At 50.1% G+C, this 13,988-nt stretch overlaps 1 protein-coding gene across 1 annotated transcript in view; it reads left to right on the top strand.

Moving 5' to 3' along the window:
* Window positions 1-13,988, top strand: part of SLC6A11 (solute carrier family 6 member 11) — a 123,825-nt gene that overhangs the window by 57,552 nt on the left and 52,285 nt on the right. The window contains exon 6 of the mRNA XM_040246763.1: window positions 4,192-4,326. Coding sequence (XP_040102697.1) covers window positions 4,192-4,326 — 135 coding nt within the window. The remainder of the gene's footprint in view (window positions 1-4,191; window positions 4,327-13,988) is intronic.

Raw genomic sequence — 13,988 nt, 5'->3', positions numbered from 1 at the left:
TGGTTGAGCTGCACGGCAAGTGGGGGCAGTGCCAGGACTGGAGCGCGGGGTCCCTGACTCAGAGCCCAGCTCTCGGCTCTGTATCCCACAGCCTGGGTTGTGTGGCTGGGGGTTTGGACTCAGGGGAGCAGGAAGACACATGCCAGAGTCTTCTTTGTAAACCTCGGGCCACAGAATGGGGCTGTCACATGGCTGAGAAGAAGGGTGATGGAGGGCCCTGATGACAGGGATGAAGACGGGGCTGTAGTTTCAGAATACAGTTGGAGGTCAGGTTGGCAGGACCTGATGTTACTGCTGGGATGTGGCGGAAGCGGAGGGAAGTGGCAAGGCTGACTCCAGCCTGAGCACCAGGGGACAACCTGGAGGTGCCTAGACATACTGGGGGACCAGAGCTGTGCTGTGTCCACATCCTCAGCTGGTTCCATACCTTCCCCGCCCGACTGGCCTCTCCCGTTCCTGCCGAACCTCAGAGACCCAGCTCCAGCCTCGCCGACCTGGCCAGGAGAAGGCCAGAGCCCTTCCTGAGACCCTCCAACCTGTCTCTCTGGCCTCTGGCCCTGGTTTCACGCTGCTGCGGTGGGCTCGTGACCCCAGGTTCTTCATCCGTGTGCACACACCCAGCAGTTGTTTCCTTGAGCACAAGACCTGGTCTCACCACTCTGGGGGCCAGAACTAAGGATCCGCAGTGGAAGGCAAAGGCATGAGTGAGAAATGGGCTAGAGCAAGGAGAGCAGATAGCAGGTCTCGTCCCAACCGAGAATGGTGCTGCCTAGAGTCCTGTGCAGAGGGTTCTGGGGCTGCATCTGGGCTTAGCTGCAGATGAAGGTGGCCCATTAGTGATATCTGGCATGGGCACGGGAAAGGTGTGGCCACGTGTGAGCCGTTTACAGGTGCGCTCTCGATGACGTGGCCTGTATTGTTTGGACAGCCTGTAGCTGCTTTTGGGAGAAATCGAAGGTGCTGTTCACGTGTCTGGAATGGCTGAGGGGAGAGACAGACTGGGAGGGCCCTTTAGGAGAGCTGGGTCCGCACTGCATCTCACCTTTCGTGGCACTCTCCACTTGTGTCCATTATGTAATGATGCCCCCGAACCACCTTTTGTACCCTGACTCCGGGCTCACAAACACTGGCTTACAGAAGGGATTGTTCTCGCTAGCGCCTGCCAGCCAGAGGTTTTCTTCTGGCAGCCTGACTCATTGTCCACACCGTGGTCTTTGGGCACTGTACCTGAATGTTTTACACAATGAAGGTTGAAAAGGAGGGTGTGGGTACCAGCAGAGGGAGTAGAGTTCTCCCAAATGTCGTGTGGAAGCAGAGCATCCATTTAGGACTCTGAACATTGGAATTGCTTCAGAATAGTGATCAGTCGCTTCATAAACCAGGCGCCTGTGCTGTCTGCTCCGTGTACTTCCAGGACCCTGCCGAGGTACGTGCGGCCAGGTTATAAGTGACATCTAATGACACACTATTGGCCCAGTCCACTCACTACAGACCAGGCAGAGAATAAGCAGAATGTCAGGTCACACCAAGATGGTCCCACAGATTGAAGGACAAATGTCTATGATTTTCCTTTGTTCTTACGTTTCACATAGTAACACTTCCCCCCACCCCCCACCCCGATTTAGTGAGCATTGAGAGTTAAACTCCAGAAATATCATTAATCATGTCCTAGACATTCTGGATAATTAATCTTCCACCATATAGCAGAAGCAGAAGTGGAAATTATACAATGAAAGCAATAGAGTTTAGCCTCCCCAGCTTCATAGACATAAGCTAGTTGACTAGGCGGCCTTCATTTAAAAGGCAGGAGAATCAAGCTTTTACCTGAAATGCTGAAGATCTATGATAGATAGATTGTGCTAAGGGAGGTGGAGATTCTATAGCACTCTTAGCTCTCACTCTTAGCAACTCTTTTTGCTGATTGGTCTCCAATTTATTATTAATATTACTATTATGTACGTAGTATGTATACAGCCCTATAGACTGTAGCCCACCAGGCTCCTCTGTCCATGGGAATTTTTACTGCAGGGGGTTGCCATTCCCTTCTCCAGGGGATCTTTTCGACCCAGGGATCAAACCTGTGTCTCCTGCATTGGAAGGCAGATTCTTTACCCCTAGTGCAACCTGGGATGTTTTATTATACTACTAATAATGACTGCTGGTCTCTTATTATATATTTAACTTGCGTTTATCTTCTCTGGATTACATTTGTGATGGCAAGAGATAGTTCGTGTTGACTAGATGACGTGTGGATTGAACATAGATGCCAAAATCTGCGGGGCAGGACTGTGGGTGGCCCGAGGGTGGTGTGGTCACCGCAGGTTGGGGACAGTGTCTGGAAGAGGTTATCCAGCCTTCCAGGTTGTCTCAGTGGCGGGACCCATTGACACCACCCCTGGGTGGTTCTTATTTTTTTAGTTTTGAGGACTGAGTGAAAATCGCCCATCAAATGACTGGACTTCTCTGAGAGTCGCATCTCTAAACATGGGGGAAATAACACTGAGTTCACATTGCTGTCATGAGAGTCACATACACAGCCCAGTGGTTGATCACATGACCTTGAAGCCATGACCTTTACCACAGGCCTCCTTCTAAATCCGCATTAGCTATTCCTTAGCTGGGCCATCCTGAGTTAGCATCTAGGATGCTAGGTATCTTCTTCGTATCTAATAAGAGGATAATCATAGCTATCTGAAGAATGAATGATGGGCGTGTGGAAGTGGTGAATAAACACAGCCATTTCTGTCGTCATACGTAAAGTGTCCAGCATGCGGTAGGATCTTACTTGATACTTCTTCCTTTTCTCCAAGGTTCCTGTGTCCTGAAACTCCTCTTCATCTTTTATGGGTCAACAGCTGGATCACCTCTTTGGAGAAGCTCTTCCTGACTGTCCCTGAGCTTAGCTACTGGCTTCTCTGTGCTCCGCCATCCTCTGTGTTCCCCCAGTTACACAGTGGATGCTGTATCTACCTACATACACGTCTATCTTTTTTTTTTTTTAACCAGTGGGGAAACCTGTTGAACAGAAACCCACATTCTGTGACCACCCCCCACTTAATCTAGAAGTCTAGCTCAGTGTTCCGTTCATAAGAGTGTTGGGGGTGGGTGTGAGTGAGTAGAGGGATGAATAAGTAAATATTGTAAATAAATGAGTAGCGTGAAGGCCTGAGCCACTGGTAGAAGAAGCCCTGCCTTGCAAAGGGTGAGAGGCTCCAGAGTGATGGCGGGATTAAGATCATACGTAGGTCCTTTACCTGAGGAATCAAAGCCTCTGGGCCATCCAAAAGCCGGTGTGTGTGATCTGTGAACGGAGAGGGGGAGTCTGTCTACAGTTGTCAGGAGAGTCTCTGAAGTGTCTGTGGCCCCCAGAGGTTAACAGGTTGCTGCTCTAGATAGAGGAGCCCAGTGATTGGAGGAGAGGATGTGCGGGAGGACGAGCGTGGCCAGGAGCGGGCACCCCGGGCAGACAGGAGTTCCTGCAATCCGTCACGGTGTGGCCATTTCCTTCGAAGCTGCTCCTGCTCAAGGATGCGTGGGGAAGATTCTATCTCTTTCCCTGCCTTGATTCTTGCACAGAATCCTTGGGCTGCAGGGGCCAATCAGGTTCATCAGTCTCCTCCTTCCAGGTGGACCATGCCAGAATGATTCTGGGAAAACAGCTCCCCAGCCTCCTCTCCCCTTCCCGTTCCCTTCTCTGTTTTATTCTATCTTCTTCTGTCCTGGCTTTGGCTATGAAAACTTGATTTTCTGTTAAGAGCAGTGATTTTCAAAAACGTGAGTCTTGACCTGTTGATAAATCATGACGTGAATTTATAAGATCATGACCAGTTTTTTTTTTTCAAATGGAACCGTGTGATAGAAAGTCTTAGAGTGCATCACACATGTGAGATGAGCATGAGTCTGCAGAACTTCCTGTCTTGGCTCTTCGTGTGTACGGTTGTGGTATCGTATGTATTTCTTTCTTCGGTGCCAGTCAGAAGAAGATTGGAGAGGACCACTGATCTAGCACTATCCACAGGCTTTCAGGAGATGCTCGCTGCAAGATCTGGCCTTGAGGGGAGAACGTGTGTGTTAGGGCTCTTGCTGCTGCACTGGGCAGCCCTTTGCTGCCAGCGAGAAGTTGGGGGGGGTGGCTGCTGCGTTGCTCATCATCATCACCCCTTCTTGACTCTTGCCCTCCTCTCCTGGCAGGTGGTGTATGTCACCGCGACGTTCCCCTATGTCATGCTGCTGATCCTCCTGATCCGAGGGGTCACGTTGCCCGGAGCCTCCGAAGGCGTCAAGTTCTACCTGTACCCCGACCTCTCCCGGCTCTCCGACCCACAGGTAAGAGTTGCTGGCTCTGTCCACAGCCACCTGCCACCTCCACGGAGGCTTCTCCTTGGAGGCTCAGTGGCCCTGTCGAGTAGTTGGAAGGTCAATGGCCTCCTTCTCAGAATAATGCTTCTCAATGCATAAAACAGGGAATCAGATATATTGAAATACAATCACCAAAACATGAAAAAAGACAGATTTTGTGACACGGTCAAGTAGCAAGTGACTTAGCACAGCACAATGTAGCAAGATCCAGCATATGATGAATAATTTCCGTGATTTCAAAGCAGTGATGAGCATAAATGATATTTGGAGATATCTATACTGTGATATGAAAATATCTGGGGTTTCTACTGCTAACAGTGCTTCCTTAGTGGCTCTGACAGTAGAGAATCCGTCTATAATGCAGGAGACCCAGGTTCATTCCCTGGGTCAGGAAAATCTCCTAGAGAAGGGCATGGCAACCCACTCCAGTATTCTTGCCTGGAGGATTCCATGGACAGAGGAGCCTGGCAGGCTACAGTCTTTGGGGTTGCAGAGAGTTGGACACAGCTGAGCGACTAAGCGCATGTGTGCATACTGCTGCTTGGACTGTGGTCTATTGCCTGCATTCATAATTGAAGGAATTGCTCAGTTAGAGGCCAGTAAAAATAAAAATACACCTTTTTCCCCCACCTGAGAACACAGATCTCTGCAGCCATGGTTCTCTGAGAGAAACTGGGTCTTGATGATTTTCTTTGCAGGGAGTTTGCTCATAGAAAGAAAATAACTGGTGACCTGTGAGCAAACCCCCCACAAAGAAAATCGCCAAGACCCAGTTTCTCTCAGAAACTGGCCAGGCTGTTAGTTGTCTTTGGAAAGGCATCAGCCATTCTGAATCCTGGGTGGAACTGTTTATGCTGAAGCATCTCCAGGTGGGCAGGGGTGTTGTGTGTGCCTGAGGGTGTTAGACAAGAGATGAAGATAACATCTTAGGGGATCAAGTCTTTCCAACCCCCACCACTTGTTAGAAAGCCCTGGGGAGCTTTAGGAAAATCCCGATTCCCAGAGCACAACCCAGAGCAATGAAAGCAAACTCTCTGGAGGCGGGTCCCAGGTCTCAGTGTTATTTGAGGGCCCCCTGGCAGCTCCAACATGTGAAATAACATACTCACAGATATCCTAGTGGGTGAGGAGGCACTCGTTTTTCTGTGAAAACAAACACAGATTACAGAGTAGAGTGTAGAATCTGTGTTGAGCTGATTACAAAGCTTGCAAGAGATGTGTCAAATAAAAAGTATAGTTACAACCTGAAAGCAGAAAGTTACTTTATTTGGTGGGAATGGTTAGGACTCCAAGCCTGGGAAGACCAGCATCTCAGTAGCTCTGACAAAACTGCTCCAAGGAGACAGAAGGGGAAGTCAAGCTGTCTACAAGTTTGCAACAAAGGGAGCAGGCAGTCTGAACAGCAAAGACCAGTTATCAAATTAAAGAATTTAGCGTTCTATATATGGGAAGATGCAAGCCTCTGGGCTCATTGAATTCATTCCTTTCCTATGCACTTCAGCTGTCTGGGGACAATCCTGTCTCCTCCTTCACCTTGCTTCTTGCATTCCCCCAGCACCTCAGCAGTCACCTTGAGGGGTGGCAGCGTCTGCTGGGTTGCAGTTTGGGCAGCCCTCATTCACATTTGGAGGCCAGAAATCTCTGATGGCTGTGACATTTCTTGTTTGTTAATATGGCAGGAGATATTTTCATTTCACAGATGTCATGTCTGTGGTCTCGGCTGAGGCTGCCCCGTTAGGAGGGTAGGGGTGGGAATGTTTGAGGAGGCCAGGTTTGTGCAGGTCAGGTATAGCTCATTACGGTGGATTAAAGCGGATGGTGGCACAGGCCTGTGTGTTCATTTCTGTCTCAGTTTGCCACACCGTGAGGGCCCCGAGGCTCAGACCCTACCAGGCTGCTGACAGCAGCCGCCTGAGTTGTAGGCAGAATCCCTAGGAAGAAGGAAATGAGCTCCTGACGGTTGGCCTCTCCAACTCCAACCTCTGATGCCAATGGCTCAGTTGAAGAAGCAGTTTTGGAAAACAGATTTCCGAAATCACCGGTCTGTGTATTTTTGTTAGGTCCACGAATTCTGCCTTGACCCAGGACAGCTGTCCTGTTCTCTCCTCTGCTCACTGGCTTCCTTCTCCTGGTCCTCAGGGTCGGCTGGTCCCAAGCATCTCCCAGAGCTTCCAAATCTGGCTGATCCTCGAGACACCTTGGCACACATTGAGATGCATTGTTGAGGGGCTGAGATGGCACGTGGGCATCTATATTATTAAGAGGCTTCAGTGACCACCCTGATGATCAGAAAAGTTTGTGAAAACCCAACTGTGATACTTACAGTCTTAGTGTTGTTCAGTTGTTAAGTCGTGTCTGGCTCTCTGTGACCCCACAGGCTGCAGCAGGCCAGGCTTCCCTGACCTCCACCATCTCCCAGAGTTCACTCAAACTCATGTCCTTTGAGTTAGTGATGCCATCCAGCCATCTCACCTTCTGTTGCCCCTTCCCCTCCCTCCCTCAGTCTTTTCCAGTCTTGGAGCCCTGCACATGGACACAAGTGCACACACAGACACACGCATGCCCACACACGTGCACACACAGACACACGCATGCCCACAGGCCAAAGAACAAAGGTGAGGCCAGGCAGTTCCTCATTCAGACCATCTGCCCTAATCATCCCAGTGACTTACCAGCTCTTCCTTTAATAAAACTTCTGGGTCCCCAGCCAGCACTCACCTGCAAGGCTGTTCTGTGGAGTGTGGCCCCTTGGATTGATGGAGCTGGGAGTCAGGGCTTGGGTTCTTCCTCTGGTCCTGAGTGACCTTGGACAAGTTCCTTCTCCTTTCTCCTTCTGGGCCTCAGTTCCCCACAGATGACATGAAAGGGTGAATTCACTCAATGGTTTTCAAAATAGACTTGGAGAGTTTTCTATGAGTGTGGGTTGGCAAACTATGACCTTCTGGTCAAATTCAGCCCTCTGCCTGTTTATATAAGTAAGGTCTTACTGGAGCATTGGACATGGTATTATTATTTTTTTACGTATTGTCTGTGGCTCTCCAAAGGCATGAGTCAAAGGTAGAATTGAGTAGTGGAGGCAGAAACCATGTGACCACCTTTATCAAGGGTTCCAAGACCTCCCACCCTTACCATCCTGCATTCAGTGGAAAGGGGTTAGCAAAACGCAGAAGGTCCTGTTACACAGTAGCTCAATAAATGTTTGCTGAATTAATGTAACAGCCAGAGCTATTTTGGCTTTTAAAGAAATGTTTTGTTGCTTTAGCAAGAAGTCTAAAAACCTCCAGCTCACCAGATCTGTGAGCTGTAATAATTGTTGTTTCTCCATCAGTAACGGCCGAGACATGGATATGTTTGGTCTTTGTAACGGCCGAGACATGGATATGTTTGGTCTTTGTTGCGTTGTTGTTCAGTCACTAAGTCCTGTCGACTCTTTGTGACCCTGTGGACTGCAGCATGCCAGGTTTCCCTGTCCTGTACCATCTCCTAGAGTTTGCTCAAAGTCATGTCCATCGAGTCGGTGATGCCATCCAATCATCTCAATCCTTTGTCGTCCCCTTCTCCTCCCACCTTCAATCTTTCCCAGCATCAGAGTCTTTTCCAAGGAGTCAGCTCTTTGAATCAGGTAGCCAAAATATTGGAGTTTCGGCATCAGTCCTTCCAACAAATCTTCAGGGTTGGTTTCCTTTAGGATGGACAGGTTTGGTCTACTTGCTGTCTGAGGGACTCTGGAGTCTTCTCCCACACCGCCATGAGTGTAGCTCCAGCAAAAAGCAATAGTCATCGCTGATTGTCTGGTGCCTAGATAAGGATGGTGACCCCAAAGGGAAAGGCAAACAGCACTCCATGTAGATAGTGTTTTTGAAAGCTGAGTGTGTTGCAGGAAGGGCTCAGCATGGCTGGAAAGGGAGATGGGAGCAGCCCTGAACCAGCTCTCTATCTGCTTTGGGGGCTGAAAGGCAGGCAGTGGAGCGTACAGGCACACTGAGTGTGTGTAAGGGTTTTGACAGTTCCTCCACCTTTGGAAACAGATGCACCATGAACAGCTTGTCTCCTTGTGCCGAGAGAGGGCAGCCCATGAGCAGGACAGCAGAGTCACAGTGCCCCAGCTAGAGCATCCACTTGGCAGGCAGAGAGACTCAGACCAGAGAGGCTGGGACACTTGCCTATGGCCACACAGCAACTGAGCAACCCAATGAGGACTTACAGCCCAGAGTCCCTGGGTTCTGGGCAGGACAACTCCTAAATGAAAGGAGGTGAGTATCCATACCACCCAGTTACAACTGGGTACATGTTCCAGACCATGAAGAAGCAAAGGGCACTATTTTTTTTTCACTTCTTAAAACTATTTTAATATCCTCCCCTCCCACCCCACCCCAAATTGGGGAAGGCCAAAAGAGTCTGGGTGGGTTTAATTACCAGTTGATACACATTTTTTGTCATTGTTTATTTTATTTATTCATTTATTTTTTAATTTATTATTTTTTTTAACTTTATAATATTGTATTGGTTTTGCCATACATTAACATGAATCCGTCATGGGTGTACATGTGTTCCCAATCCCGAACCCCCCTCCCACCTCCCCCATGGCAATAAGGGATTATCCTTGGAAAAAAACCCATATTAACAAAGTACTCCGCTTTGTGATGGAAGAACTCCGCTTAGTGATTTCACTGGCTACTTACAAGTCTAGAAAAGGTCACCATTCTGCCTGTTCCCTGAGACTTATCCATGCTGTGGGAAGAGGCCTTGCCCACAGGCCTTGCCCACACTGAACCAAGCCCTGAACCCAATATGAACACAAGTGTCAGACACTCAGTGTGTAGAATGAGCAAGACCCCCTTCCCTGCAGGTGTCCTACCATCTGGTGCAAGAGAGCAGAGTCTCCCCTCCTCACCCGAGTTCCTCTCCCTGTGAAAAGATGTTACTGATGACCGTCCTTGTGGCAAAGCCAGGGACTGATCAACCTTGTCTACATCCATCCCAGGGGATGGGGGGCGACTGCACTCTTGCCGTCACTTTTCCGCTCTTGCCTTCCCAGAGGCTCGCTCTTGCCTTCCCAGAGGCTCGCTGCGTGGGGGCTTCAGGGATGCTGATGGCTGAGCCTGCAGGCATTGGACAGAACCCCTAAGTCACCTGGTCTCTTCTGCTGCAGCCAGCCCTGTCCCAGGGCTCCAGTGATAACTGGGGGGCTGCACCTTACCATCAGAGTGTCACTTTTCTGCAGACATGTTTGGTGTTCCCTAAAGTCTGGGGCCTGTGGTGGGAAGGGCGGTGCCTGTGCGGGTCAACAGGAGAGGGGAGGCAGTGATGCACAGAAGGGCGGTCCCCAGGGTGTCTTCCCACCCCATGGGGATGCTCTTCTGCCAGCATCCCGACCAGGGTGACAAGGAGTTCAGATGCAGCCTCTGCAGAGTCTGGGATCTCCGTTAATTCGAGATCCGGCCCAGCCTCCCTTCCTTCCCACTTACAAGGGGCTCAGACACAGCTATTTGCTGTGTCATTTACATTTGCAAAGGGACACAGGGAGCCTGACTGGTGCAAAGCTCTAGACACCAGCTCCCGGGGTCTTTTAACAAGGGACAGTTCCCTTTGAGGGGCCCTCCTGGCCCCTCTGAGCTTGTATGGCACGGATTCTCCATGAAAACTGATTGTGGGGCTGAGCAGGGGTGGGGAGGCAGTGTTCACAGCAGTCTCCTTCTCCTGTCTCCCAAGCTAGTGAGGCAGCAGAGAGAACTCCAGAAATGGAAAACAGGTGAAGAGCTGAGTGCTGGGAGCTTGGGAGCCGGGAGAAAGCCTTTGTCATGGGACACTGTGGTGTCGAGAGAGCCGTGGACGTGGTCTCCAGGCCTGCAGGGCTGTCGTGTCCCTGAGGGCTTCCTGCCCGCCGCTCCCTCCCACCCCCGCACATCCCGTCCACCTTCCCGGCTTTGACTTCTCCGTGGCACTTGCCAACATTCGGGCTTTATTCATTGTGTATCACTGTCCGCCACGCACGACGGTGCAGGGTCCGTGAGGGCAGGGATTGAGCCGGTACAGTCACTGTTGGACCTCCAGTGCCTGCAGCACCAGACACGCTCAGTAAATCGATTTTGAATGAATGAACGAAGCAAGGAAGGACAGGTGCCACCAGAGTCTGTGTGACTTTGCACTATGGTGACACAGCATGTGCCGTGGTTGGGGGTTCAGACAGAGGGATCTTCAGTGCAGTGGGAAGGAAATTTGAGACACTCCTGCCATTGAGTTCCTGGGCAGCCTTCAGCCCATCCCTCTCTGAGCTCAGGGCTGTCACCTGTCCATCCAAGTATGAACATCTGCTGCACACGGCAGCCGTGAAGCCAGTGCACCTGGGAAGGCAAGCGCACGTCCAGTTTTCAGTGTGGCTGCCTGGCCAGGGCCTGGCACATAGTAGGGCATCGGGCACTCAACAGTGTTCCTCCTTCTGTGTCCATGCCACTGGCTCTGGCCAGGATGAGCCCAGGCCCCGCAGCCCAAGGGGGAGGCCTTGAACTCAGAACCAAGCGCCTCTAATCGTGGGTCCAGTAATTAAGTTTCTCGTCAAGCACTTGAAGCGACACAGCAGCTCGCCGCCTTTGTCCCCCGGCAATTTGCATTCCGTGGTCTGTTATAACTTTCTAAACATCTATTTGTCTTCTCTGTCAGCCCTGTGTTCTCTCTCAAGTGTGAAGTGCTTCCACTCCATTTTCCCCCCCCCTCAAATTTTTATTTTCTGCCTTTTCAGTCTTTGGGTGAGTGGAGGGGCTCTTGCAGGAAATCACATTTTCCCTGCCCCAGATTTCTTCCACTCTCGCTCTTCATTGTGTTTCGAGTGTGTGTTTTCAGGGCAGGAACAGAAAGGCCTGTCACAGATCCAAGTCCCGGGGTCTGCTTTCCCAAGTCAGGGACAAGCACCCCAAGACAGCCTCCTCTCTGGAGGGAACTGGAGCCTGAAGCTAAGGGGATAGGGTTGGATGATGCCCAGAGAAAGCCCTCAGAACGCCGAGTCTCCCCCTCTCTCCACCTCACCAGGGGACAAGTCAGGGAAGACAAGACCCTCGTTTAAAACCCTATCTGATGTATATGGAATCTGGAAAGATGGCACCGACGATCCTAGGTGCAGGGCAGCAAAGGAGAAACAGACATAAAGAACAGGCTTTTGGACACACTGAGCTCGGAGACACAGAGGGTGGGATGATTTGAGAGAATAGCATTGAAACATCCATTACCCCATGTAAAATCAATAGCCAGGGCATTTGATGTATGATGCAGGGAACCCAAAGCTGGTGCTCTGTGACAACCTGAGGGATGGGATGGGGAAGGCAGTGGGAGGCGGGGTTTGGGAGGGAGGGGTCACATGTATGCCTATGACTGATTTCATGTTGATGTACAGCAAAAGCCATCACAATGTTGTAAAGTAATTATCCTACAATTAAAGTAAATAATTCTTTTTAAAAACCTACCTGATGAATCAGTCCTGAATGTTCATTGGAAGGACTGATGCTAAAGCTGAAACTCCAATACCTTGGCCACCTGATGCCAAGAACCTACTCATTGGAAAAGACCCTGATGCTGGGAAAGATTGAAGGCGGGAGGAGAAGGGGATGACAGAGGATGAGATGGTTGGATGGCATCACCGACGTGATGGACATGAGGTTGAGCAGGCTCCGGGAGTTGGTGATGGACAGGGAGGCCTGGTGCGCTGCAGTCCATGGGGTCTCAAATAGTCGGACAGGAGGGAGCGACTGAACTGAACTGAACTGAACTGATGAACCTCAGGGATGGGACCATGGAATTGCTGCCCCCTGGTGGCAGTACGCTCTGATTCCGGGTTCAGACCCAAGGCAAAATGGGCCTCTTAGCTGTCGGACGTTCAAACCAGTATTTACAGAACTGATACTGACTTAGAGACGTTGGAGATATTTTGGAAAAGATTGCAAACCTCACTGACGTGGGTGCTTGCAAACCTCACTACTTGGGACTGAAAATCCCCCAAAGTTTTCCTTTCACTTTATTTGATCCTAAGTTAGGGTCATGGTTCCACCACGCAGATGTATTTTCTGCTCAGAACCAAGCAGGGGGAGGCAGAATCAGGTCACATGTTGTCCTTATCTTCAAGGGGTTGGTTGACAGTCTCCTCGGAAAGATTCACAGTAAAGTCGGTGATGACAGCAGTGATGGGCTGTGCGGGGGCTGGAATGGACCTGAAGGTGCACTCCTTCCAGTCATCAGGCAGACGCCTCGGGAACTCAAGGGATGTTATCAACCTAACCACCATGTGCCTGCCAAGTCACTTCAGCCGTGTCCAGCTCTGTGCAACCCTATGGACGGTGACTGCAGCCAAGAAATGAAAAGATGCTTGCTCCTTGGAAGAAAAGCTATGACCAACCTAGACAGCATATTAAAAAGCAGAGGCATTACTTTGCTGACAAAGGTCCATCTAGTCAAAGCTATCGTTTTTCCAGTAGTCATGTACGGATGTGAGAGTTGGACCATAAAGAAAGCTGAGTGCCGAAGAATTGATGCTTTTGAATTGTGGTGTTGGAGAAGACTCTTGAGAGTCCCTTGGACTGCAAAGAGATCCAACCAGTCAATCGCAAAGGAAATCCGTGCTGAATATTCATTGGAAGGACTGACACTGAAGCTCCAATACTTTGGCCACCTGAAGGGAGAACTGACTCACTGGAAAAGATCCTGATGCGGGGAAAGATTGAAGGTGGGAGGAGAAGGGGATGACAGACGATGAGATGGTTGGATGGCATCACCGACTCGATGGACGTGAGTTTGCGCGAGCTCCAGGAGTTGGTGAAGGGCAGGGAAGCCTGGCATGCTAGAGTCCATGGGGTCGCAAAGAGTTGGACATGACTGAGCAACTGAACAACAATGAATGGTCTGTAGCCGGCCAGGCTCCTCCGTCCACGGGATTCTCCAGGCAAGGATACTGGAGTGAGGCGCCATGCCCTCCTCCAGGGGATCTTCCAGACCCAGGGATCGAATCCACATCTCTTACATCTCCTGCTGTGGTTCTTTACCACTTGCGCCACCTGGGAAGCCCAGTTTAATCTCATATGCACCTAAGATAGTGACTGGTTTCTTCTTTACTTGCAAGTCCTTGAGAGTTGCTTGTTGGTGGAATCAGAATTCCTGTACACATGCTGAAATGCCGTGCATGGCTGGGCACCCACCAAATTCTTCCAGCCACAGATTTACTCATGGTGAAGGTCTGTGCTTTTTAGTCTTCAGCAATTTAGTGGTGCCTTAGTAATCTGTACTCTCAGTGCTTGAAGGGCTGCTCAGCTACCCCCTAAGAGTAGTGATAGTTATCATTTCTTGATAGCTGAGTCTGTATCAGATACTGTGCTTTACAAGCTTGTCATTTAATTAATTTATCTAATTCACTCAATCAGAAAATAGTCAGATGTTGAAAATTATTATGTTCCAGACTCAGGAGCTATGTGCTACATGTCGTTGTATAGGTGCTAAGTCGTGTCTGACTCTCTTGTGAGCCCGGGGACTGTAGCCCGCCAAGTTCCTTTATCCATGGGATTTCCCAGGCAAGAAAGCTGGAGTGGGCTTGTCCTTTCCTTCTCCAGGGGATCTTTGTGATCCAGGGATCAAACCTGCATCTCTTGCAT

This window comes from Oryx dammah, unplaced genomic scaffold, assembly GCF_014754425.2.
Source record: "Oryx dammah isolate SB20612 unplaced genomic scaffold, SCBI_Odam_1.1 HiC_scaffold_9, whole genome shotgun sequence".
Classification (NCBI taxonomy): Eukaryota; Metazoa; Chordata; class Mammalia; order Artiodactyla; family Bovidae; genus Oryx; species Oryx dammah.
This window is presented reverse-complemented; position numbering and strand designations above follow the sequence as displayed.